General features: G+C 44.0%; 1 protein-coding gene across 3 annotated transcripts in view; it reads right to left on the bottom strand.

Moving 5' to 3' along the window:
* Positions 1-4313: 4313 nt before the first annotated feature.
* The window catches only part of CALR3 (calreticulin 3), a 32048-nt gene continuing 8759 nt past the window's right edge, over positions 4314-27602 (bottom strand). Inside the window, exons 4-9 of one of the 3 annotated variants that reach the window (XM_032627398.1) lie at positions 18794-18888; positions 13055-13243; positions 9887-9994; positions 9677-9808; positions 8913-9005; positions 4314-4775 (exon numbers count right to left, since the gene is read on the bottom strand). In XM_032627398.1, the coding sequence (XP_032483289.1) occupies positions 4632-4775; positions 8913-9005; positions 9677-9808; positions 9887-9994; positions 13055-13243; positions 18794-18888 (761 nt within the window). In that variant the 3' untranslated portion in view covers positions 4314-4631. The remainder of the gene's footprint in view (positions 4776-8912; positions 9006-9676; positions 9809-9886; positions 9995-13054; positions 13244-18793; positions 18889-27602) is intronic. The other 2 variants (XM_032627400.1, XM_032627399.1) reach the window with 2 other exon arrangements.

The raw sequence follows: 27602 nt of genomic DNA, 5'->3' as shown, positions 1-27602 counted from the left end.
AAGAGGGAATGGTAATATGTGTTTGCTATTGTTCCACCTCTATGCCTCACGCTGAGCCCTGCACAGAGCAGGCACCTGGTGTTTGCTGGAGGACCATTATGGAGGCACATTTATTTGTTTAGACGTGTTTTGCCTTCTTTTTACTATAGACACCCACTCATCTGTGGCCGGTTTCCACTAAAAGGATGAGGAAGGAAGGTCCTGCTGAGTAGCTGGCCACAGTGGCACAAGGTTTCTTCAGCACGGGTCAGCTTCCCCTTACTTGGTGTCCTGTGATAGTGGCACTTCTCAGGCAGACAAGCTGGAAGGCTGTGCGATCTTGGGGTAGTGAGGGCACAGCTTCCTGTCCACCTCCTCCCCTCTGGAGTCTCACAGCTGCTTGCTCCAGTGTCTTCAGTGACTTGACATACCTCGTGCCCTTCAAATGAGCACAGTGTGCTTTGTGATTCATTCAACAACCATTCACCATCAAATGCTCATTGAGTACAGGTGCTCCATTTGTGGGCCAGGCAGACACACACTCTACACAAACAGGTCTCACCCTGGAGCTACCCAGACTTGTTAAGTAGACTAGGTTTCCAGATTCTGGTTTACAGATCTGGGTGGGGCCTGAGATTTTTGCATTTCTAACAAATCCCCAGGAGGTGCTGAGGCTGCTGGTCCCCAGGACCCCCATTGTGAGAACCACAGGTCTAGAGGAAGGAAACAGACATGAAAAAATCCCATGAGAAGGAACTTCCCTGGTGGCACAGTGGTTAAGGATCCTCCTGCCAATGCAGGGGACATGGGTTCAAGCCCTGGTCCGGGAAAGATCCCACATGCCGTGGAGCAACTAAGCCGTGTGCCACAACTACTGAGCCCGCGTGCCACGACTACTGAAGCCCGCGTGCCTAGAGCCCATGCTCCGCAACAAGAGAAGCCACTGCAGTGAGAAGCTGGCGCACCGCAACGAAGAGTAGCCCCCGCTCGCTGCAACTAGAGAAAGCCTACGCGCAGCAACGAAAACCCAATGCAGCCAAAAAAATAATTGATTTTTAAAAATCACATGAGGAAATAGATAACCAGTGATAAGTGCTCCAGAGTAGTCCAATGGTGTGACACTTGAAGGTTGAGCCTGACTGCAGCGACGGTGGCGCCTCGGAACCATCACAAGCAGAAGAAGCTGAGTAGCGAAGAGGCACTTTGAGACTGAGGCTCTGGAACTCAGACAGCAAGACAGAGGGTCTTGAAATGAGGCTGGATTACATATGGTCTGATTGGAGAGCCCTGTGTGAAGAGCAATAAAATAAGACCACATGTGATCCAGCCTCATCTTGAGACCACCTTGCTCTCCGAGCTCCAAGTTTTCAGCCTCATGGTGCTCCTTTGCTCCTCAGTTCCCTGTGCAAAGAGAAATGAGAGGCCACCAGAGGGTGTGTTTTTTTTAAGATTTTTTTTTTTTTTTTTGCCACACCGTGCGGCATGCAGGATCTTAGTCCCCCAACCAGAGATTGAACCCAGGGCCCCTGCATTGGGAGAGTAGAGCCTTAACCATGGGTCCACCAGGGAGTCCCTCACCAGAGGGTTTTGAACATGAACAACTGCTCTAGAACAGCAGCTCTGGATAAGGTAGGCAAAGTGGATGGAGAGGGGATGGATGGAAGCAAGTGGGACAGCTGGAAAGATGCAGTGGTGGTCCTGGTGGGGGTGATGGAGGCTTTTAGCTGCCTTGGGTGCTTTATTGGTCCATGTTCCATAAGGAAAAGAGAAGTCATCCTAGATATTTCAAACAGAGGACAATTTGTAACAGGAGACTGAGTGCAAAAGCATTGGGAAAACAGAGGAGAAATACAAGGTTACCTAAGATTAGTAACAGTAGGAAGCTGCTAGCCTCTTTAGGACTAAAAGTCAAAAGGGAAAGGGTGTTACCCCAAACCCACAACCACTGGGCCCTGAGCAGGAACCCAGATACCGGTCCTCACTGGCCACCACTGCTTCTGCCATTGTTGCTAATGTCACCACGATTGTCCCCAGTGCCTAAGGTGCCGGCAGGAGCCTGGAAAAAATGGCTTCTCCTCTTTGCCCGTCTTCTGATGTCCTTCTCACAGAACGTGATGGGGCACTAACGGGCAAGGTTGTCTAGGAAAATTGTGCAGGCTTCCAGCCTCGCTGTCGAGAGTCTACAAGGGCAACAAAAACCATGGAGACTATCGTGTCTTGACTGGAACCAGAGGCTCAATGGTGAGAGTCTCACCTGGCCAGCAGCAGAGTGGCCTGGAACTCCCTCTACTACTGTGCCCGCCACCCTGGGCAGTAATCAGCCATCCTGGGGCCTCTCTCCCCAGAGTCTAAAGCTGCACCATCCAACACAGTGGCCCCTCGCCACATATGGCAATGTAAGTTTAAATTTAAATCAATTACAATTCTGTAAGGGAGGATCTGTTCCACGTCCCTTTCCAAGCTTCTGGTAGCCTCCAGTGTTTCTTGGCTTGAAGATGGTGTCACCCTGGATCTTTACATGGTCTTCCCTCTGTACATGTCTGTCTCTGTGTCCAAATTTCCCACTTATAAGGATACCAGTCATATCGGATCAGGACCCACCTTAATGATGTCATTATCACTTGATTACGTCTGTAATGACTTTATTTCTCATTTTGAAATGTATAGAAATATCAAATCACTATGCTGTGGAACAGGAACTAACATAGTGTTGTAGACCAATTATACTTCAAAAAGAAACAAACTCATAGAAAAAGAGATCAGATTTGTCATTACCAGAGGCAGGAGGTGGGAGTGGGGGGGAACTGGATGAAGGCAGTCAAAAGGTACAAACTTCCAGTTATAAGATAAATAAGTACTAGGGATATGATGTCCAACATGATAAATATAATTAAGACTGTTGTATGTTATAATGAAAATTGTTGGGAGTAAATCCTAAGAGTTCTCAGTAAAAGGAAAACATATATTCTTTCTATGTCTTTAATTTTTTATCTATATGAGATGATGGACGTTCACTAAACTCATTGTGGTCATCAGTTCATGATGTATGTAAGTCAAATCATTATACTGTACACCTTAAACTTATATAGTGCTGTATGTCAATTATATATCAATAAAACTGGAAGAAAAAATAATAAATGTTACAATAAAATAAGATTAAAAATTCGTTCCTCCATAGAAGGCACAACACCAAGAGTGAACCCTAATGCACAGTACAGACTCTGGGCGATAATGATGTGTCCATGTGACACATCAATCAGTTGTGACAAACATACCACCGTGGTGTGGGATGTCATTTGTAAGGGAGGGTGTGAGGGTGTGAGGATAGACAGTATATGGGAACTCTCTCTACTTTCTGCTCAGTTTTGCTGGGAATCTAAAACTGCTCTAGAAAATGAAGTTTATTAATTAAAAATAAAATTCATTCTTCAGTCCTACCAGCCACATTTCAAGGCCTCACATGTGGCCAGTGGCTACTGTATTGCCAGCGCAGACGAGGAAAGTTCTCCAGGACAGCACTGCTGCGGAAGATGAGTTCTGCAGGGTCTGAGCTGGTCTGACCCATTTTGTACAATTGTTTCCAGCATTTTCTCTCGAGGTCTAGCACTGCTTCTTCCCTCATTAACTTCTCCCCTTGTTCAGAGATTTAAAAGGTGGGCAGTGTTTGAATCCCACCCCTGCACTTCCAGGGAGTGAGTCTTTAGCTTCTGAGACTGATAACCCCCGATAAACTGGGAAGACCAATGTGACTGTCAGCTGAAAAAGTTGAAGGACCTTGAAAAAGTTCAAGGTCGAAGGTCTGCCAACTTCAACGAAAGCCAGAACAAAATTTGCCAGACCTTCACTTCCTGGCCAGACTTTTCACACTGATCATCTATCAATACGTTCTATATAATTTCCGATTTTATTTGGCTCATTTGTAACATGATGTCCTAAATTTGATTATTTCCAACACAAATTTCTGCGTGAAAACAGAGCTCTTCAAAACAGAAGGCTGCTATGTGTGGCTTTTTTTTTTTTTTTAAGCAAGTCATTTGATTTAAGGAAAAGAATTTAGCTGCGAAGTAATCACTATTTTCACTTGAGAGAATGAATTTCACTCCTCTGTCTTACAGAGAACTAACGGCCATGGAAGTGGGTCACAGAGTGGGGGAAAAAGCTCCTTTATGGAATGTTAAACATCTGTGCACAAGGCCTGGGTTCTCCAGAATAAGCAGCGTGCACCTTTCCACGCCAACAATGCTGCATAAAGATTCCATACTGGAAAAGTTTCACATAAGCTATTAGTAACTTACAACCCAAAGAAATAAAGCATCATTTCTCCTTTTTCAAGGTAAGCTTTACCACCTTTTATTTATAAAACATTTGGGGGATTAAGAAAAGAGCATTGTGTTTTTGGCCAGACTCTCACTGGCCTCGGGCTTCCTCCAGCACTTCGGTTTGTCCAAAGGAAACGTCTCTGGGTACCTGGGGTAAGGGGGGAGGGGGTGGAAGGTGCTCGGGGAAAACCAGACCGATCCCACCGAGAAGCATGGGAACATTTTTCAAAGAAAATTAGACACATGACCACGTATGTAGACATTTGAGCTTTTAAGTGTTGATTAAAGTAGACACAAGGTTTTACCAGTCATCTTTATCTGGGGTGGGGATGATTAAAGTTCATTCCTCTTGTGGAATCCTTTGAAGATATTTTCTCTCCCACCAAACCTGCCCATCATCTGCTCGTCCTCATCTTCCTCTCGGGCCTTCTTCACTTCTTCCTTGGCCTGTATGGCATCCATCTCCCTTTCTGGGCCCTGGAGAAAGAAACAAAGACCCCGGCAGCTGGGGATTATGCTTCCTGTGGGCTGATTGGGTGTCATCATGCAGCCTGCCCCTGCCTTCTAGAAGCCTCCACACCAGCTGGGGGTCAGCTGAAAAAAAACCCCCCAGTAATCAGGTCCCAATTCCTGGAACCTGTAAATGTAACCTTATACCTATGGGGAAAGGGTCTTTGCAGATGTGATTAAATTAAGCATGTTGAGATGAAGAATTTCTACTGGATTATCAGGTGGATGCTAAATTCTATCATAATGTTCTCATAAGAGAGGGGCAGAGGGAGATTTGACACAAACAGAGACAGAAGAGGAGAAGGACATGTGAAGATGGGAGCAAAGATTAGAAGGGTGTGGCCACAAACCAAGGAGCACCAGGACCCATCAGAAGCTGCAAGAGGCGAAGTAAGCGTTCTGCCCTAGAGCCTTTAGAGGGAGCAAGGCCCTGCTGATGCCTTGATTTCAGCCTATTGATACTGATTTTGGAATTCTGGCCTCCAGAATTGGAGAGAATACATTTGTGATGTTTTAAGCCAGCAAGTTTGTGGTGATTTGTTATGGCAGCCCCAGGAAATGAATACACCCTCCTTCTTCTATTCCCAGAGCACCTGGGCCAGTCCTTCAACCAGCTGACAAGTGATTGAGTAATGAGAAGAGGACTCAGAGCCTGAATGAGCAATTCCAGACATGTGTGATTAAAAGAAGGGTTAGATGAGTGAAGACACGTCAAGAAATTTCCCATAGTCATTCCTGAAAAAAGAGTTTAGGAAGGCTTTGCTGCAGAAATCAGATTCAAGAAGAAATGGCTCAGGACGTTCCTGGTGGTCCAGTGGGTAAGACTCTGCGCTTCCAGTTCAGGGGGCCTGGGGTTCAATCCCTGGTCAGGGAATTAGATCCCGCATGCATGCCGCAACTAAGAAGCCCGCCTGCCACAACTAAGACACAGTGCAGCCAAAATAAATAAATAAATAATTTTAAAAAAAGGAAAACAGAAGAAAGGACTCATGAGAAAATCACTTAGTGATAACCACCTTTCATCAGTGGAGGGGAAATTTCCCCCTGAAATACCTTAAAATGTTCAATATTTTTCTTTTTTTACGCGGGCCTCTCACTGCTGTGGCCTCTCCCGTTGTGGAGCACAGGCTCCGGACGTGCAGGCTCAGTGGCCATGGCTCACGGGCCCAGCCGCTCTGCGGCATGTGGGATTTTCCCGGACCGGGGCATGAACCCGTGTCCCCTGCATTGGCAGGCGGACTCTCAACCATGGCACCACCAGGGAAGCCCTCAAATTTTAAGCACCTGCTTTGCAGTTGGTCCCAGTGTGACGGACATGACATGGCAGATGCCTTATCAGTGAAAATAAAGGAATGAGGAGATTTTGATTAAAAGCAGTAAGATGTTTTGTGTATCACCCTTAATTTAAACTCACCGGCATGCAACTTAACAACCCAAAGTTTCTGGCTAAAACAGTGTGGAGGGTCCTCTAAGACCTTTCTCTCTCAGTCACGGCACTCGCAGAAGACACTGACCACTCTCTCCTTATGGGTGAGTGGCGCCACCATTTAGTTATTGGTGCTTAGCAACATGAGAAACAAAATGTTTATGCCCATTAAAAGCATACATTTTAGTGTCAATACTCTAGCTCCGAAGAGTTATAAATGAATTTGTACTGATGGAAGATATTTTATCTTCTTCATGTGAAGGCAGAGCTAAGTTTTTAAGTTGGTTTCTCAGGGTAGGGGCCTCAAAATACACACTAAAAAAAAAAAAAATTACAGGAGTGCTTCACACTTGAGGGAATAGAAAGGCAAAGCACAGAGTGGTCAAGGACACTTATGATGCACTTATCTGACAAAGAACTTGACAGAATATATAAAGAACACCTACAGCTAAATAAGAAAAGGTCAAATAACCCAATGCGAAAGTGGGCAAGCGACATAAACAGGCTGTATCAACCATGTTTCTCTTGCTTTGATATCTGGGGCCTTGCTGACCCAGGAGGGATGGCCCCTCCAAGGGGGCCCATTCTGAGAGATAGTAAATGCCAAAAAGCACTCTTTTCATATGGAAACTACATTCAGAGCTCACATCCCTAATGACCTCCACTACTGGGCTCAATTCAGGGCTGATTTCTCCTTGCCTTAATTATCCTACAGCCAGGTACTAGACAACTAGTACCCCAGGGCCCACTGAAATTCTTAAAACTAGCCAATCCTAAGCCTGCTTATCCAGCTTCATCTGTTACTTCCTGAAAAAAACCAAAACAAAGTTTTTTGCCTACATCTTTCACACTCTCCCTCTGCCTCCTGACCAAACCTGGTGCTTCCCCATGTGGCCCTGAATGGCATGGTGTGGCCCCTCCTCTAGGGATCTGTGAGTAAAATAAACCATCTTTTTGAGGGAGGTCGTCTCCTGATCTGCTGGCCTCACCATATCTGAATAATGACAAAACTTACATCTTAAAACACAGGTATTTCACAGAAAAGGATCTCCAAATGGCCACAAAAGCCATGAAACAGTACCCACCTTCATTCATCATCAGGGAAATGCAAATAAAATCAGAGATACCACTACACACCTATAGAAACCCACAGTCCCCAGTGCTGGTGAGACTGGAGAGACTGAAAAACAGTGCAGCCCCTCTGGAAACAGGTTGGCAATTTCTCATAGAGTTAAAGATACACCATACAACTCAGCAACCCCCTCCTGGGTATTTACCCAAGAAAAATAAAAGCACGCGTCCACACAAAAAAACTATACACAACATTGATAGCAGCTTTGGTCATACTGTTAAAAACTGGAAACACCCCTGGGACTTCCCTGGTGGTACAGTGGTTGGGACTCCACTGCTGCCACTGCAGGAGGTGCGGCTTCGATCCCTGGTCAGGGAACTAAGATTCCGCATGCCCCATGGTGCAGCCAAAAAAAAAGAAAAAAAATTGGAAACAACTCAAATGTCCATCAGCTGGTAAGCAGATAAACTACTCAGTAATAAGAAGATACAAACTACTGAGTGAACCTCAGCAACACGGAGGAATCTTGGAGACACTACGCTTGGTGTGAGAAGCAGGCTCAAAAAGACTCCATACTATATGATTCCATTTATATGACATTCTGGAAAAGGCAAAACTATAGGGACATAAACAACAAGGACCTACTGTATAGCACAGGGAACTATATTCAATATCTTGCAATAGCCTATAATGGAAAAGAATCTGAAAAAGTATATATATATTCTGAATCTGAAAAAGAATATACATTTATAACTAAATCACTTTGCTGTACACCCGAAACTAACACAACGTTGTAAATCAACTATACTTCAAAAATACTATAAGGACGGATATCAGATCAGTGATTGCTGGAGTAGGGGAGGGCTTGGTTACAAGGAGACTTTTTGGGGTGGTGAAACTGTTGTACATCTTGATTTTTAGTGGTGGTTTCATAACTATATGTGTTTGTCAGAATTCATAGAACTGTACATTTCACAGTATGTAAATTATACTTCAATAAAACTGACTCATCAACAACAACTGACAGTAATACCTAGCATGGCCAAAGATGCGACACAACTGAAATTCTCGACGATGAGGAAGGGAATGTAAACAGGATGACACACTGAAAACGTTTGTGTAAGAACTGGTGACCCAGCCTGTCCACTCCTGGGCATGTGTCCATTGAAAGACATGTACAGGAATGATGGGAACAGCTTTATCCATGAGGCCACAAACTGGAAGCATCCCAAAGCTGCATCCACAGAGAATGGATACATACCTTCTGGAATATTCACAAAGGAAGAACAAGCTACTGCTGTATGCAAAAATATGAATGAACTTCGCAACACTACCTGAATGAATAAATAATGGGTAGCTACATTTACATAAATTTCAAAAGGAGTCAAATCCATCTACAGTGATGGAAGTGGAACCATTATTCCTTTGGGGGTGGGTGCTTGCTGGGAGGGATCGTGAGGAGGTTCCTGGAGCTCTGGAGACCTTCTATATCTTGATCTGGGTGGGGTGTTCATTAGTAAAAATTCATCAAGCCTTTTCCTATATGTGAGACTTAAGTACAGAAATAACTGAATTATGAAAGAAAAGTTCATTGTGTTCATTGTACCTTGGTTTCACCCCAGGTGGCCTTGCCAAAATTCTCAGCGTACTCTTCATCATCTGTGATCAGGAAGTTATCGAAGATGGTTCCGGATCTCACCTGTGGATGAAAATAAGGCCTTCGTTACTGATGTGAAAAATGAAACTTTCCACAAAATAAACAGTTGTAATTTGCTCAGTACTGTAACAGTGATTAGCTGTCAATAGTAGGACATGCAGATACCCTTTTCTAGAATATCTATTCCCTCCAGGGCACTGGTTCTCAAACTTGGCTGCATATGGGGACCACCAAGAACATTTAAAAAAACTCCTGATGCCTGGTCTCACCCCCAGGGATGTTGATTTAGCTGGTCTGGGGTACCACCGGGGCACTGAGACTTTCAAGAACTCCCCAGTGACTCGAGCATTCAGCGATGTTTGAGAACCGATGCTCGAGAACCTTCCTGTGCAAAGTGTGAGCCATGAATGGGCAACATCAGCACCGCCAGGGAGTTTGCTGGGGATGCAGAACCTCAGGCTCCACCCTGGACATGCTACATCTGAATCTTCAGCCTTATCCTAAAGTTGACAGGCACCACAAGGTCAGCTCCAGGCAAATTCCCAGGGAGCAGCAAGGCAGGAAGGATGTCCATTTTGTCTACGACTGTATGTCTTGGGTCCAGGTAGAGGTGCCCGGCACAAAACAGGAGCTCAAATACTAGCTATGTGAATTAAGGAGTTTAGGCTGAAGTCCAGAGTTATTAAACTAAAGCGAATTTAAAACCAAGTGACCTGCCAAAGCTCCAGTCCGATGGCACCAATGTTCTCAAATTCTGAGAGGTCATATTCCGTCAAATAATTGGTGTTTTTCATCTTCTGATGGAGCCAAACATCTTTGTCTATGCCCTCTGGTTTCAGGCCATCCTGCAACAACAAACTGTATGTGGTCGACCCTGGGGACACGGGTGCGGAGGGGGCTGGAGGGAAGAAGATGCCACGCACTTGGTATGGAGGCTTCTGCAGCATCGGCGCCTGCCAGTCCCCATCCAGTTCGCTGTTCCAGTCACTCGGCTTGCTGGCCCTGGCATCCAGAAAGTGCTTCTCCCAGTCCTTAAAATATGTGTAGGGGGAAAAAATATAGATTCTCAGATTTGAGAAAGGAAATTCTTAACTCCCGAGAGGCAGGGGCAGACCTGTGACCCTGGTTGCACTTTTCCCCGTGTCCTCCTCCATTTGATGGTCGAAGGGCTAAGTGCTGGGGTTCCCTCCCTCACCGGGGGCTTCAGGACCACGCACTGCCTGCTTTTTCTCCCTAACCGCACCTATGATGACAGCACTCTTCCCATGCTGTTGAGAGGAACGGTGCTGTGGAAAACTCGAAACAGTGGCCAAAGTTAAAATGATGGGGCAAAAAGTGATGTTGGGAAGACGGGCCATATTTACTGCTGATTAGGTTAAGTCTGTACTTCTACATCATGGTCATATATGGACTGTTCCAGAGAGAGGCTGGACAACTAAAGAATGTCCCAAGATTTACCTGAGGACTGCTGGGTAGCAGGAGAAAAGCAGTTGTATTATTCAGCCCTTATATATATACTCACACTATACACATATATATATAAAACACAGGGGACTTCCCTGGTGGTCCAGTGGTAAAGAATCCGCCTTACAATGCAGGGGACGCGGGTTCAATCCCTGGTCAGGGAACTAAGATCCCACATGCCACGGGGCAACTAAGTCCATGTGCCACAACTACTGAGCTCACGTGCCTCAACTGGAGCCCATGTGCTGCAACCTAGAGAGCCCACGTGCTCTGGAACCTGCGCCCCACAGCTAGAGAGAAGCCCGCACACCACAACGAAGAGCCCACACGCCACAACTAAGACCCGATGCAGCCAAAACAGTAATAATAAATAAAATAAATAATAAATCTTAACGAATAAAACACAGGTATACATATACACATACATATATACACACATACACATATATACATATTTCTACACATGCATATATACACATGTCTATGTGAAGGTGACTTAATAGGTGTTGAATACATTTTTTTTGTTTTTTTAAATGGAGCTTTCTTTCTTTTTCTTCCTCCCTCCCTCTCTCTCTCTCTCTCTCTCTCTCTCTCTCTCTCCTTTCTTTCTTTCTTTCCCCACCACACGGCTTGCGGCTTGCAGGATTTTAGTTCTCCGACCAGGGATCCAACCCGTGCCACCTGCAATGGAAGCAGTGGAGTCCTAACCATTGGACCACCAGGGAAGTCCCAAATAAGTATTTGTTGAATAAATGGATGAGAAAAATTTGCTCTGGATTAATAATAATTCAGATAAACACATCAAAGCATAAAAATGGTGTACAATGATGTTTTCTCTTTCAGAATAACTGAGAAATAGTAAAAGTGTTGCACTGAGACTGTGGCTTTTCCACGTTACTCTAGAACTTCTCAACGATGGCACATGGGAGTTAATCATCTCTCCTACTGCTCTCTGCCCCGACCCCAACTGGCAACAGGTGAGCCAGTCTTGTGTTGGGATCCAGGAAATGATTACAACTCAGTCAGTAGCCGACTCTTTATAATGAGGGTTATCAAACGGTAACACCATAAAGAACCACACTGTTTAGGAGATCACACAGAACTGAACATATGGACAGAACACGGCCAGTTTGGGAACGAGCTTTCTGAAAGGATGATTTGGCTCCTCTGGGGACCTGCCTCGTGTACACCCGGCACCAAGGCACACCTGCGCTGCTAGGATGGCATCCTTGTAGCCCAGAGGCAGCCAGGATTTCAGTCCTAAGACCCGTATCTCCTGAGCTTGGGAGCCTCAGCGTCAGTTTCTTTGCCATTCTGTACCTTGTTTAAAGTAAATGCTCTTTCCAGGTGAAAAACTACTTTTTTTACTTTGGTTTGAAGGTAAGAAAGGGAGAGTAAAACTTCCCGCCTTTTTTCTTTTTCTTGAGAAATGATGGGGAAGCCTTATATGATTGGGATTTTACTCTAATCTGAAGACATTCTCATTGATTGGACACATGGATTCCAAATTCATGGAAGTTTAAATTTGATCATCTATGAAAGAAAAGGGTTGCCAAATAATTTAAGTCTAAACAAGATGCCATTTTAATTTCATAATTACATTCCATCTATGATGAAGTATTTGACTATTAGACAGCAATGCCACTAGTATTTTAAGTTGCCAGAAATTAATTGTAAACATCAGTTACAGTACTCTGTTATGGCAAAGACAATTGTCTTAAGATAAATAGCTTACATTTTTGCATAATGTTTGGTGTACAAAGAAAAATGTTACAACAATGACTAACGTAAATGGAAAAAAAAAAGTAGCTTAATAGCAGGTTGAGTTCCCCAAAAGATTTCTCAACGTCCTAAGTCTCAGAATCTGGGAATGTGACCTTATTAGGAAAAAAGGGTCTTTGCAGATGTAATTAAGGTAAGGATCTCCAGACAGGTCATTCTATAATTCTGGATTATCCAGGTAGGCCCTAAATCCAATGACAAATGTCCTTATAAGAGAAAGAAGAGACACAAAAAGAATAGAAGGCTATGTGGAAAAGGAGGCAGAGATCGGAGTGATGTGTCTACCAGCCAAGGAACGCTGGGAGTCACCGAAAGCTGGAAGAAGCGAAGGATTCTCCCCTAGACCCTTCAGACGGAGTGTGCGGCCCTGCTGATTTCTGACTTCTGGCTTCAAGAAGAACTGAAAGAATACATCTCTGTTGTTTCAAGCCCCCAGTTTGTGGTCCTCCTTATGGCAGCCCTAGGAAACTAATATATACCTGTTACGATAATTGATTCTTGGTTGGCAGTCACAAATATGATGATCAAAAATACTTATGCTCAAATGCAGAATGACAAGAAAATCTTTTTTATAAAGGTTGCTGATACATTTTCCTTTTTTAAAAAAAACATTGGTTACAAAAACAAACCCTACTTGCTTTCATCTCAGATATTTTAACTCTTTCACAATACCTTGAAGTGTGCAGCCTGTGTGGCTGGTCTCAGCATATATGCTCTGAGGAGGGCACTTTGATTGTTGTAATGCTGTCATCATGATTCCCAGCCATGCAGCAGTTGTACGGTACTTGGGTACTTACGAACTACACTTGTACACTTTCTAGCAGTTCTGCGGGAAAAATCCACACCTGGGATTTGCCCTCTGTAGCCTGGTCCCAGTCCTTAGACTCTGCTGAAGCCTTCTCCATTTTCTTCAGTGATGTGAGCTGCCAGTCATACTCTATGCTGCCGGATTCAATCGACTGACCATCAATTTTCACTTCGTAAGTGAGGTCTGGTCTTAAAATCAGAGTGTAGAGGTGTGTGAAGCCATCAACCTGAATGTTTTGGGGCAGAAAAGGAAAAGAATGAGACCCTTAACGTTTCAAGGCAGGTCTAGATATGCAGCATAAATCGTCATGGGTCAAAGCCTTGTTGTAAACAGAAGGCAGAGACGTTCTAGAAATAGAGGTTGACTTGACAATGAAAGGGTGTCCTATAGAAGACTCACCCCTTTGTAGAACACTTCCTCACTACTGGCAGCCTTCTCTTGAGTGGCTGATTCTCTTTTGTGCAAAGACAATGGCTTTCACCTATAATCCCCCAGGCAGTTATGATGGGGTGATTGGTGTAAACCGAGGGACCAGTGCATTGTTGGACTTAAGAAAAGTTATATGCAAAACAACTTCTGGCTCTGCATTCTGAAAGACACCAAATGAAGCCCACTCTATTTCTCAACACAAGGGAGAATTTTTAACTCTCTGTGTTGTCCAACAATTTAAGCTTGGGGAGGGCAGGCCTGGTGCGCCTTTTGGTCATGGTTAAAGCCCCAGGCTGGACACAAGGAAAGCATTTAACATTCAATAAAGGAGGGCTGGGGACTTCCCTGGTGGTCCAGTGGTTAAGACTCCACGCTTCCACTGCAGGGGGCACGGGTTGGATCCCTGGTTGGGGAACTAAGATCCTACATGCCACACGGTGTGGCCAAAAATAAATAAATAAAATAAAAAATAAAGGAGGGCTGGAAGGTGGATGGGAGGGTGTCTGGGGAGGCTGGGGGTGACCAGGACGTATCTGACTGTCAGCAGCAGAGGGGACCCCTGCACCATACCCCAACAGCAGCAGCATCACTGGGGGAACATGGGCAATGCCCATTCCCAGGTCAGCCCCGAACTGCTGCATCAGAGCCTCGTGGACCCTCTGGCCACTTTCATAGGCCCTCCAGTGTCTCTGACGCGGCTCAAGTTTGGGAACCACTGCCCCAGTATAAAGACTCTGTCAGGAGGAGTCTCTCCCTGCTAAGAACCCAATCAAAACATCTTTTCAGTACCCCTCTGCTCTGCCACACCGCAGACAATGACTCTGTCCCGGGACCAGTATTACAGCCTACTCTGTGTCCCCCTCAACCCTTGTAGCCCGCCGTGACAGCTGAGTGCACAATTCTCCAAACGCTTTCCCCCTGCTCTCTGCCTGCCTTTGTCTCCACTTGTCTTTTTTAATTTAGACTTTGGGCTTGCTGGCCCCATGGCTGGCACCCTCTGGGATTTGTCCACCGGCCCAGAGCCTCCTGAGGGGTAACATCGACACCCACATATATGCAAACAGCTCCAAGCCAACATCTTTAATCCCAACCATCAGCCGAGTTTCAGACCCAAAGTTTCCAACAATTTATTCGACACCTCTACCTCGATGGCTGCCTGGATTTCACAACCAACTGTTCTAAACATGACCCCTGAGTCTGCCCTGACCCCTTTCTTGGCCTTTATTTCCCCTCCTATTTAACAGCAACGCCACTGACAGTCATCATCCATACCCTCAGCACCCAGAATCCAAACATCATCAAGACGTGTAGACCCTACACCTGAATCATCTGTCAAAACGCCCCCGTGTTCTGCATCCCACTGAAGCCTTGACCTAACAATCTCACCCATCTCCCTGTCTGTTGATCGCCACCCCTTCCTCCCTAGAACATCCGAGGTTTTTTTTTTTGTGGCTGTGTCGGGTCTTAGTTGCAGAGTGCGGGCTCTTCCTTGCCGCGGGCAGGCTTCTTTCTAGTTGTGGCATGCTGGTTTTCACTTCGCTAGTTGTGGCACTCAGGCTCCAGGGTGTGTGGGCTCTGTAGTTGTGGTGCGCGGGTTCTAGAGTGCATGGGCTCTGTAGTTTGCAGCACACAGGCTCTCTAGTTGAGGCTTGTGAGCTCAGTAGTTGTGGCGTGCGGGCTTAGTTGCCCCCGCAGCATGTGGGATCTTAGTTCCCTGACCAGGGACCGAACCTGTGTCCCCTGCATTGGAAGGTGGATTCTCTACCACTGGACCACCAGAGAAATACCTTTTTTTTTTTTTTTTTTGGTAGGTCTTTTTTCTTTCCATCCTCTTTTGTTCTCTTCTCTTGTGGTTTGATGACCATCTTCAGTGTTGTGCTTGGGTTGCTTTTTCTTTTTTGTGTGTGTATCTATTGTAGTTTGGGGGTTTGTTGTTCCCATGAGGTTTTGATATAGCAGACTATACATGTACAAGGTTGTTTTAAGTTTCTAGTCTCTTTCCTGCCTAGAGGAGTTCCTTTAGCATTTGTTGCAAAGCTGGTCTGGTGGTGCTGAATTCTCTTAGCTTCTGCTTGTCTGTAAAGCTTTTGATTTCTCCGTCAAATCTGAATGAGAGCCTTGCTGGGTAGAGTGTTCCTGGTTGTAGGTTCTTCCCTTTCATCACTTTAAATATATCGTGCCACTCCCTTCTGGCTTGCAGAGTTTCTGCTGAGAAATCAGCTGTTAACCTTATGGGAGTTCCCTGGTGTGTTATTTGTCATTTTTCCCTTGTTGCTTTTAATCATTTTTCTCTGTCTTTAATTTTTGTCAATTTAATTACTATGTGTCTCAGTGTGTTTCTCCTTGGGTTTATCCTGCCTGGGACACTCCGCACTTCCTGGACTTGGGTGGCTATTTCCTTTCCCAGGTTAGGGCAGTTTTCAACTATAATCTCTTCAAATATTTTCTCGGGTCCTTTCTCTCTCTCTCCTCCTTCTGGGACCCCTATAATGTGAATGTTGGTGCATTTAACATTGTTCCAGAAGTCTCTTAGGCTGTCTTCATTTCTTTTCATTCTTTTTTCTTTATTCTGTTCTGCAGCAGTGATTTCCACCATTCTGTCTTCCAGGTCACTTATCCATTCTTCTCCCTCAGTTATTCTGCTATCAATTCCTTCTGGTGTATTTTTCATTTCATTTATTGTATTGTTCATCTTTGTTTGTTCTTTAATTCTTCTAGTTCTGTGTTAAACATTTCTTGCATCTTCTCAATCCTTGCCTCCATTCTTTTTCAAAGGTCCTGGATCATCTTCACTATCATTATTTTGAATTCTTTTTCTGGAATTTAGTTCTTTTTCTGGGGTTTTATCTTGTTCCTTCATCTGGGACATAATCCTCTGCATTTTCATTTCATCTATCTTTCTGTGATTGTGGTTTTCCTTCGGCAGGCTGCAGGATTGTAGTTCTTCTTGTGTCTGCTGTCTGCCCTCTGGTGGTTGAGGCTATCCAAGAGGCTCGTGCAAGCTTCCTGATGGGAGGGACTGGTGATGGGTAGAGCTGGGTGTTGCTCTGGTGGGCAGAGCTCAGTAAAACTTTAATCCACTTGTCTGCTGATGGGTGGGGGTGTGTCCCCTCGCTGTTGGTTGTTTGGCCTGAGTAGGCTCTTTGGTGGGGCTAATGGAGGACCCTGGGAGGGCTTACGCCAATGAGTACTTCCCATAACTTCTGCTGTCAGTGTCCTTGTCCCTGCAGTGAGCCACAGCCGCCCACCCCCTCCTCTGCAGAAGACCAATCAACATTAGCAGGTAGGTCTGGTTCAGTCTCCTATGGGGTCACTGCTCCTTCCCCTGGGTCCTGGTGCGCACAAGACTTTGTGTGTGCCCTCTAAGAGTGGAGTCTCTGTTTCCCCCAGTCTTGTTGAAGTCCTGCAGTCAAATCCCACTAGCTTTCAAAGTCCGATTCTCTGGGGATTCCTCCTCCTGTTGCCAGACCCCCAGGTTGGGAAGTCTAACATGGGGCTCAGAACCTTCACTCCAGTGGTGAACTTCTGTGGTATAATTGTTCTCCAGTTTGTGAGTTGCCGACCCAGCAGTTAGGGGATTTGATTTTATTGTGATTGCCGCCCTCCTACCATCTCATTGTGGCTTCTCCTTTGGCTTTGGATGTGGGGTATCTTTTTTGGTGAGTTCCAGTGTCTTCCTGTCGATGATTGTTCGGCAGTTCGTGGTGATGCCAGTGTTCTCGCAAGACGGAGTGAGCGCACATCCATCTACTCTGCTATCTTGAACCAATCTCCTGAGGTATTTTTTGTAACAATGCAGGCCAGACCTCCTCCTTGAAAATCCTTGAGGGCTGACCACTGCGTTTCTTTTACAGCATTGCAGAGTGAATCGGAGCCCCAAGAAGATAACCTTGCTCCTCACTGAGGAGTCCCTGATGCTGACTAGCTGCTATGATCCAAGGCTCCTTCAGCAGACTTGTCTCTTATTTTTCTAACAGGCTGCAGAAATACCAATACCTAGGGCTTCCCTGGTGGCGCAGCGGTTGAGAGTCTGCCTGCCGATGCAGGGGACACGGGTTCGTGCCCCGGTCCGGGAGGATCCCACATGCCGCGGAGCAGCTGGCCCCGTGAGCCATGGCCGCTGAGCCTGCGCGTCCGGAGGCTGTGCTCCGCAACGGGAGAGGCCACAACAGTGAGAGGCCCGCGTATCGCAAAAAAAAAAAAAAAAAAAAAAGAAATACCAATACCTGTCTGAGGGAGTTGTGGGCCTGCCAGCGCCACTCAGGGCCCCGCAGGCTTGCTGCCCGCAGGTGACCGAGCTCTGGCCTCCCAGGCACAGTCCAGGCCAGACCTCACAGCCTCCATCTGGTAGTGTCATCCCCTTTCTCTCCTGCATGCCTGAGCTGCAACTGAACAAATGCTCGGGAATCATATCATGAAGACTGGTCCTCTGGTCCAACACTAAGGTGGAGGAGGAAGACTTGGATTTTGAGCTGCCCTCCACGCTCAAGGGAGGGGTGTCAGGCCTCTGAGTACATGGGGGACCTGCTGATCCTTTAGAACCATCAAGTCAGCAGGCAGGACCCGGCGAGAAACCATGCTGCCAACAGAGACTCACTGGGGCTTTGTGAGGGTGCCGAGCGCCCCCTGCTCAGGTCGAGACTGAATAAAGGACAGTTACGGATGCTCCCGCTCCTTGCTGTCAATGATCTTGAAATACACTGGCCTCCTGCCCAGATTCACAGAGGCTATGGGTGCTGGGGATGCCTCAGGGGACAGGTCCCTGCTTCCTGGTGCTTACCTTCAAAGTGTGGGGGGATGAGCTTTAGGGAGTGTACTTCCCCTTCACAGGCCCACACACCAGGGACTTAATGCAGGCTGACTCTTTGGAGAAGCCCTGGGTAGGGCCATTGAGTTATAAACAGGCCCTAAGACCTAAAATGTCATTTCCACAGGATCCCCTGGGTAAAAATGTAAAGCATGTATGCATTCATTTTAGAAATATTCCCATTTTAAATTGTTTTTGGTATTTTGAAGATTAATTTCACCAGAATTTTCTTTCACCCTGAATATTTCATTCCTTACTGATGTGGGTATAGCTGAAATGTGAGCATCCTGTTGTAACCCTTATGGGGCATTTTATAAATCAATGTCATGGCTCACAGTGAGAAGTGTACCCTCCCGGTGGGTAAAAACTTTGGAAACGAAACCAATCAAAGGCCTGCTAAACTGGAAAGCAGGGACAGGACAGACAAGGCCCATCCATAGTTCACTTAAATATTTCAAGGTCAAAACTATTTTCTATAAACTTACGTTATTATCTGGCAAGAGTTAACATGATCACTGATTTGAATATGAAAGAATTTACCTTACACCTGATTGATTTCTTGTTTGAGTGATACTGATTCTTGAAATGTAAAATAACATGAACTTTCTTGACATCAAATCCACAAATATCGGGTCCTACAAAAAAAATATTAACTGCTCTCAATTTCCTTCTGTCATGCATCACCACAGGATATCCCCAACCATTCTCCTGAAATAATATACAAGGCACAAGAAGCTTACATGTCTGGGAATAATCAGATGTTCTTGTGGAGATATTTAAATGGATGGTGACACTCAGTTCAGGTCACGGTCAGTGCAGCCACTTTGGATTGGAGTGTAAGCCAGAATGTGAGGAAGAGAAGGAAGGTCTAACAACACTCTAGTAAGCGTCCTCCCATGTGCTGTCTGAGCCTCAGGCCCTCACTCTGAAGCTCTGACCAAGGCTCCTGTACCCATAGGAGGGCTTCAGAGCTGGACTGACTGGCTCTGATCGCAGTTCTCCTTCGCTGTTGAGATATATTTGCAACTAACATATTCACCTCCCATGCCTCAGTGTCCTGGTCTGCAAAATAGGGGTGTTAATCTTGACTTCACAAAGCTATTTTGCCAGTTCAAGGGCCTAATGTATGTAAAGCTTTTAGTATGGCAGTGCTCAATATTTGTTGTTATTATTGTTATGCTCGAAGACAACACACATACGTATATATAAATATATATTCTTAAAGGTAACACCACATCTTAAGCAAAAAAGAGGTTACAATCAGTACGTAAGTTCCAATGAACTGTGAAATTTATAAAGAGCTCTATTAAAAGTTAATGATTTTTGCTTTTGACAAAATTCAACACCCATTTATAATAAAAACCTTACAGAAAGTAGGCATAGAGGGAACTTCCCTCAACATAATAAAGGCCATATATGACAAACCCACAGCCAACATCGTTCTCAATGGAGAAAAACTGAAACCATTTCCTCTAAGATCAGGAACATGACAAGGTTGTCCACCCTCACCACTATTATTAAACATAGTTTTGGAAGTGTTAGCCACAGCAATCAGAAGAGAAGAAGTAAAGCTGTCACTGTTTGCAGATGACATGATACTATACATAGAGAATCCTAAAGGGGCTACCAGAAAACTACTAGAGCTAATCAATGAATTTGGTAAAGTAGCAGGATACATAATTAATGCACAGAAATCTCTTTCATTCCTATACACTAATGATGAAAAATTTGAAAGAGAAATTAAGGAAACATTGCAACAGAAAGAATAAAATACCTAGGAATAAACCTACCTAAGGAGACAAAAGACCTGTATGCAGAAACCTATAAGACACTGATGAAAGAAGTTAAAGATGATACAAACAGATGGAGAGATATACCATGTTCTTGGATTGGAAGAATCAACATTGTGAAAATGACCCAAAGCAATCTACAGATTCAGTGCAATCCCTATCAAACTACCAATGGCATTTTCCACAGAACTAGAACAAAAAATTTCACAATTTGTATGGAAACACAAAAGACACCGAATAGCCAAAGCAATATTGAGAAAGAAAAATGGAGCTGGAGGAATCAGGCTCCTGGACTTCAGACAATACTACAAAACTACAGTCATGGGCTTCCCTGGTGGCGCAGTGGTTGAGAGTCCGCCTGCCAATGCAGGGGACATGGGTTCGTGCCCCAGTCCGGGAAGATCCCACATGCCGCGGAGCAGCTGGGCCCGTGAGCCATGGCTGCTGGGCCTGTGCATCTGGAGCGACGGGAGAGGCCACAGCAGTGAGAGGCCCACGTACCGCAAAAAAAAAAAACAAAAAAAACAAAAAAAAACTACAGTCATCAAGACAGTATGGTACTGGCACAAAAAGAGAAATATAGATCAATGGAACAGGATAGAAAGCCCAGAGATAAACCCATGCACATATGTTCACCTTATTTTCGATAAAGGAGGCAAGAATATACTATGGAGAAAAGACAGCCTCTTCAATAAGTGGTGCTGGGAAAACTGAACAGCTACATGTAAAAGAATGAAATTAGAACACTTCCTAACACCATATACGAAAATAAACTCAAAATGGATTAAAAGAGGGCTTCCCTGGTGGTGCAGTGGTTGAGAATCTGCCTGCCGATGCAGGGGACACGGGTTCGAGCCCCGGTCCGGGGAGATCCCACGTGCCGCGGAGCAAGTAGGCCCGTGAGCCACAACTACTGAGCCTGCGCGTCTGGAGCCTGCGCTCCGCAACAAGAGAGGACGCGATAGTGAGAGGCCCGCGCACTGCGATGAAGAGTGGCCCCCACTTGCTGCAACTAGAGAAAGCCCTCACACAGAAATGAAGACCCAACACAGCCATAAATAATAAATAAATAAATTTTTAAAAAAAATGGATTAAAGGGGGCTTCCCTGGTGGCGCAGTGGTTGAGAGTCCGCCTGCCGATGCAGGGGACATGGGTTCGTGCCCCGGTTCAGGAAGATCCGACGTGCTGCAGAGCGGCTGGGCCTGTGAGCCATGGCTGCTGAGCCTGTGCGTCCGGAGCCTGTGCTCCGCAACAGGAGAGGCCACAACAGTGAGAGGCCCGCGTACCGAAAAAAAAAAAAAAAAAAGGATTAAAGCCCTAAATGTAAGGCCAGACACTATAAAACTCTTAGAGGAAAACATAGGCACAACACTCTATGACATAAATCACAGCAAGATCCTTTTTGACCTACCTCCTAGAGAAATGGAAATAAAAACAAAAATAAACAAACAGGACCTAATAAAACTTAAAAGCTTTTGCACAGCAAAGGAAACCATAAACAAGATGAAAAGACAACCCTCACAATGGGAGAAAATATTTGCAAATGAAGCAACTGACAACGGATTAATCTCCAAAATTTACAAACAGCTCATGCAGCTCAATATCAGAAAAACAAACAACCCAATCCAAAAATGGGCAGAAGACCTAAACAGACACTTCTCCAGAGAAGATATACAGATGGCCAAGAAACACATGAAAGAGTGCTCAACATCACTAATCATTAGAGAAATGCAAATCAAAACTGCAATGAGTTATTACCTCACACCAGTCAGAATGGCCATCATCAAAAAATCTACAAACAATAAATGCTGGAGAGGGTGTGGAGAAAAGGGAACCCTTTTGCACTGTTGGTGGGAATGTAAATTGATACAGGCACTATGGAGAACAGTATGGAGGTTCCTTAAAAAACTAAAAATAGGGCTTCCCTGGTGGCGCAATGGTTGGGAGTCCACCTACCGATGCAGGGGACACGGGTTCGTGCCCCAGTCCGGGAAGATCCCACATGCCGTGGAGTGGCTGGGCCTGTGAGCCATGGCTGCTGAGCCTGTGCGTCCGGAGCCTGTGCTCCGCAACGGGAGAGGCCACAACAGTGAGAGGCCCGCGTACCGCAAAAAAACACAAAAAACAAAAACAAAAAAACCCTAAAATTAGAGCTACCATACAACACAGCAATCTCACTACTGGGCATATACCCTGAGAAAACCATAATTCAAAAAGAGTCATGTACCACAATGTTCATTGCAGCTCTATTTACTATAGCCAGGATACAAAAGCAACCTAAGTGTCCATCGACAGGTGAATGGATAAAGGAGATGTGGCACATATATACAATGGAATATTACTCAGTCATAAAAAGAAACAAAATTGAGTTATTTGTAGTGAGGTGGATGGACCTACAGTCTGTCATACAGAGTGAAGTAAGTCAGAAAGAGAAAAACAAATAGCGTATGCTAACACACATATATGGAATCTGAAAAAAAAAAAAAAAGGTTCTGAAGAACCTAGAGGCAGGACAGGAATAAAGTTGCAGACGTAGAAAATGGACTTGAGAACACGGGGAGGAGGAAGGCTAAGCTGGGAAGAAGTGAGAGAGTGGCATGGACATATATACACTACCAAATGTAAAATACACAGCTAGTGGGAAGCAGCTGCATAGCACAGGGAGATCAGCTCCGTGCCTTGTGACCTCCTAGAGGGGTGGGATAGGGAGGGTGGGAGGGAGATGCAAGAGGGAGGAGATATGGGGATATATGTATATGTATAGTTGATTTACTTTGTTATAAAGCAGTAAGTAACACACCATTGTAAAGCAATTATACCCCAACAAAGATGTTAAAAAAAAAAAAGTTAACAATTTTTAAATTGCCACGTAAGTTTCAGTCACTAAGGAAATGCAATGCTGTAGGACACTGTATTCCCTGCTCAGAGACAAAGAAGTTCTGAATATTCTAAGCAAGGTTTACAGGAGGGATCTGGAAAATCTGTGAAACCTTCCGAGACTGTTTGGAATTACCCTGCTGCGGCTTCATTGACTTTAAGCCATAGGAATGTACTAAAGTATCTGCGTGCCTTTCTGTCTCAGACAGAATTCCACCACATCCACTGACCCAGGCCTGCACCCACCCCTGTGAACAAACCCTGTGTAAACACAAGCAGATGACTGTGACTTCTTCTAGAACTTGCAGTGATGAACCTCCAGATTAAATAAGAGAGATCTAGGCTGCACATAATTACTTAAAGAATATTATGAATTTGCCAGAGTAGATGCGACGTTTTACTTGGAAATACCATCTACGGAACCGACAAAGAACACCACATCTATCTCCTGGTTGAGTTCCCGGAGGACGCGTGGTTTATGTAATTTCCTTTTTTGTCACTACTGGAAAACATTCCAGTTCAATTTTTTAAAACAAAAGCTATGTAAACTATTTGTATGAAAGTCTATTATCTCAGGATTGAAACATGAAATTTATTTTTCCTTCGAAATTGGTCAGAATCTTCCTCTCTATTCCTAAGCACCTACACACTTTTAATATTAAATTCAGCTTCAGAATGTGCCCAGATCTGACTAGAAAAATCTGGACATCTTCCATTAACAGCAATCATAAAATAGTTATGCAGTAATGGAGTTTTGTGAAGAATGGGGTAGGTAGATGGGCTCTGAAATTGGGCTGACCTGACTTTGGGCAAGTATTTTCATCTTTCTGACCCTCAGTTTCCTTATTTGCAAAATGGGGGCTGTGTTACCCATTTCCTAGGGTTTTACACATAATCTAAGATTGCATGGGTAAGGCCCCTGGCAAGGGCCCAATAAAACATATTTCTCTTTTCCTCTTCAACACTAGCAAGCTGCTCTCAAACCAAAGGAAAGAGCTGAGAAATCACAGGAAGTGTTCTAATAGTGACACAATGGGTTTGGGTAAAATGTAACTGATTTTGAGTTAAAAGCAAAATAATGCGGAAAATTTAAATATATATATTTTTTACTCCAACATATGCTGCTTTGCAATTTAAATGTAGCAGACATGCTGTGTATATTTTAAAGTAGTATTTTGGTGGATATTTGTGGTTATCTTGTTTACTAAATCTAACTAAATCAAATCTTTGTGAAATCATCTCTAATTCAATAGGTATTACTTTTTTGCCAGATATCTCTGCCATCCTGTTTTAAGAGAATAATAACCATAACCAAAACATTTAAATTTATTTTTAAATCTAAATAAAGACCTTTTCCATTCCAGATTTTAAATTCAAGAGTAAATGTGAGGGTCTTCCCTGGTGGTGCAGTGGTTAGGAGTCCGCCTGCCAGTGCAGGGGACACAGGTTTGAGCCCTGGTCCGGGAGGATCCCACATGCCGCGGAGCAACTAAGCCTGTGTGCCACAACTACTGAGCCTGTCCTCTAGAGCCCAAGCCACAACTACTGAGTCCACATGCGGTGACTACTGAAGCCCACGGGCCTAGAGCCTGTGCTCTGTAACAAGAAAAGCCACCGCAATGAGAAGCAAACGTACCATAATGAAGAGTAGCCACCCCCCGCTGCAACTAGAGAAAGCCTGCACACAGCAATGAAGACCCAATACAGCCATAAATAAATAAATAAATATTTTAAAAAAGAGTAAATGTGAGGCGTGGTAGGTAGAGAGAACTCTGGGCAGGGAGTCGGGGAGTGCACAATCTGTGGAAACTTTAGATCAATTTAATGCTGTGTCCTTGGAGAAGTTGCCTTACTCTCCAAAATGACAGAGCAGAATTAGATCTAAATCTAATAAGTAATCTAATATGTAATAAAATAATATTCTTTTTACTTCTACAATAACATCAAGACCAGCTGTATATAAATATAAGGACAGCATAACTAGGTGTCTGAAGCCTGATCCTGATCACGAAAAAATTTAAAATAAGCATGGGAAAACGTCACATGAGAGAAAATAATTTTAAAAAATAAGTCCCCAAATCTGGATTATGGATGGATATTTTAAAAATACATTTTCATCCTTAAAGCTTTTTCTTTTCCACCTTTTTTTTTATTGTGGCAAAATACGTACAACACAAAATTTACCATCTTAGCCATTTTTAGTGTACAGTTCAGTGGTATTAAACACATTCACAGTGTTAGGCAACCATCACCACCATCAATCCCCATAACACTTTTCATTTTGTAAAACTGAAACTCTATACCCATTAAGCAATAACTCTCCATCTTTCCTTCTCCCCAGTCCCAGGCAACCACCATTCTACTTTCTACCTCTATGAGTTTGACTACTCTAAGTATCTTCCACCAAAGGGGAAATCACAGGCTCGGAGGGGCAGGTACTTAGAGAATCCATCTTCCTGAGTCACCTCTGAGCAAACCCTACTTTCAAGTCCCTGGATATCCTGTCTCACTTCAGCTTTAGTGTGAACAGGATGTGTAAGACATGGGGACACTGAAATGGGAGGGCAGGACAGTGCCACCAAAATAGTGCCCCAGCGCGGCTCACCGAATGACCCGCCGACACCAAGGCTGTCCTGGGGAGTTGGCTGCTGCCTGAACGTGGTTCTGGCAAAGAAAGAGGCGAGATGGGCTTTTAGGCTGTGACAGCATTAAAAATCATCAGCCATGGAGTTCCTCTGTCATGCAATTCCCAAACCCTTTTAATTTATTGAGGCAAAATTCACATCACATAAAATCAACCATTTTATTTATTTATTTTCTTTCTTTCTTTTTCTCTCTTTTTTTGGTTACAGCGCACAACTTGCGGAATCTTAGTTCCTCAACCAGGGATGGAACCTGGACCCTTGGTAGTAAAAGCGCAGTCCTAACCACTGGACCACCAAGGAATTACCTCTTAAAAAAAAATATATATATATATAGTTTAATTTTTATTTTATATTGGAGTATATTTGATTTACAATGTTGTGTTAGTTTCAGGTGTACAGCAAAGTGATTCAGTTATACATATATCTACTCTTTTTCAGATTATTTTCCCATATAGGTTATTACAGAGTATTGAGTAGCGTTCCCTGTGCTATACGGTACATCCTTGTTGATTATCTAAAAACCAACCATTTTATTTATTTATTTGTATTTATTTATTTTTGGCTGTGTTGGGTCTTTTTTTTTTTTTTTATAAATTTATTTATTTTATTATTTATTTATTTATTTATTTAGGCTGTGTTGGGTTGTGTTGGGTCTTCATTGCAGTGCCCTGGCTTTCTCTAGTTGTGGCGAGTAAAGGCTACTCTTTGTTGTGTCGCACGGGCTTCTCATTGCGGTGGCTTCTCTTGTTGCAGAACACAGGCTCTAGGCGCGCAGGCTTCAGTAGTTGCGGCATATGGGCTCAGTAATTGTGGCTCACAGGCTCTAGAGCACAGGCTCAGTAGTTGTGGTGCATGGGCTTAGTTGCTCTGTGGCATGTAGGATCTTCCCAGATCAGGGACCAAATCCGTGTCCCCTGCATTGGCAGGTGGATTCCCAACCACTGTGCCACCAGGGAAGTCCCAGTTATTGAAATTTTGATAGGGATTGGACTGAATTGCTTTGGAACTTGTAGATTGCTTTGGGTAGTATTGACATTTTAACAATATTAAGTCTTCCAATCCACAAACATAGGATGTATTCCCATTTATTTATGTCTTAATTTCTTCCAGCAATAGTGTATAGTTTTCATTAGACAAGTCTCTCACTTCCTTGGTTAAGATGATTACTAAGTATTTTACTCCTTTGGATGTCATTGTAAATGACATTGTTTTTGTAATTTCCTTTTCAGATCATTCATTGTGTATAGGAATGCAATTGTTTTTGGTTTTGTTTTTTAACATGCTGACTTTGTATCCTGTTACTTTGCTGAATTCATTCATTAGTTCTAATAGGGTTTTTCTGTGCAAGCTTTAGGGTTTCTACATATCATATCATCTGCAAACAGATACTTTTACTTCTTCTGTTCCAATTTCTTTTCTTTTTCTTGCCTAATTGCTCTGGCTAAAACTTCCAGTACTATGTTGAATAGAAGTGGGAAAACAGGCATCCTTGCCTTGTTCAGATCTTAGAGGAAACACTTTGAGTTTTTCTGAGTATGTTCACTGTGGGGTTTTCATATATGCCTTTTATTACATTGAATTAGTTTCCTTTTATTCCTAGTTTGTTGAGTGTTTTTTTTTATCATGAAAAGGTGTTGAATTTTGTCAAATGCTTTTTCTGCATCAAATGTGATGATCATTTTTCCCCCTTCATTCTGTTGATGTGGCATATTACATTGATTTTCATATGTCAAACCATACTTGCGTCCTAGGAATAAATGCCACTTGGTCATGTTGTATAATTCTTTTAGTATGCTGCTGAATTCTGTTTAGTAGTATATTGTTGAGGATTTGCATCAGTGTTATCTTGTAGTGTCTTTGGTTTTGGTATTAGGGTAATGTTGGCATCATAGTATGAGTTAAGAAGTGTTCCCTCCTCTTCAATTTTTTGGAAAAGTTTGAGAAGGATTGGTATTCTTTCAATGTTTGGTAGAATTCACCAGCAAAACCATCAGATTCAGAGCCAGCCTTCCTTCCTTCCTTCCTTCTTTCCTTTT

This window comes from Phocoena sinus, chromosome 3 (assembly GCF_008692025.1).
Source record: "Phocoena sinus isolate mPhoSin1 chromosome 3, mPhoSin1.pri, whole genome shotgun sequence".
NCBI lineage: Eukaryota > Metazoa > Chordata > Mammalia > Artiodactyla > Phocoenidae > Phocoena > Phocoena sinus.
Note: the sequence above shows the minus strand (reverse complement) of the source record. Positions and strands in the feature narration are given on the sequence as shown.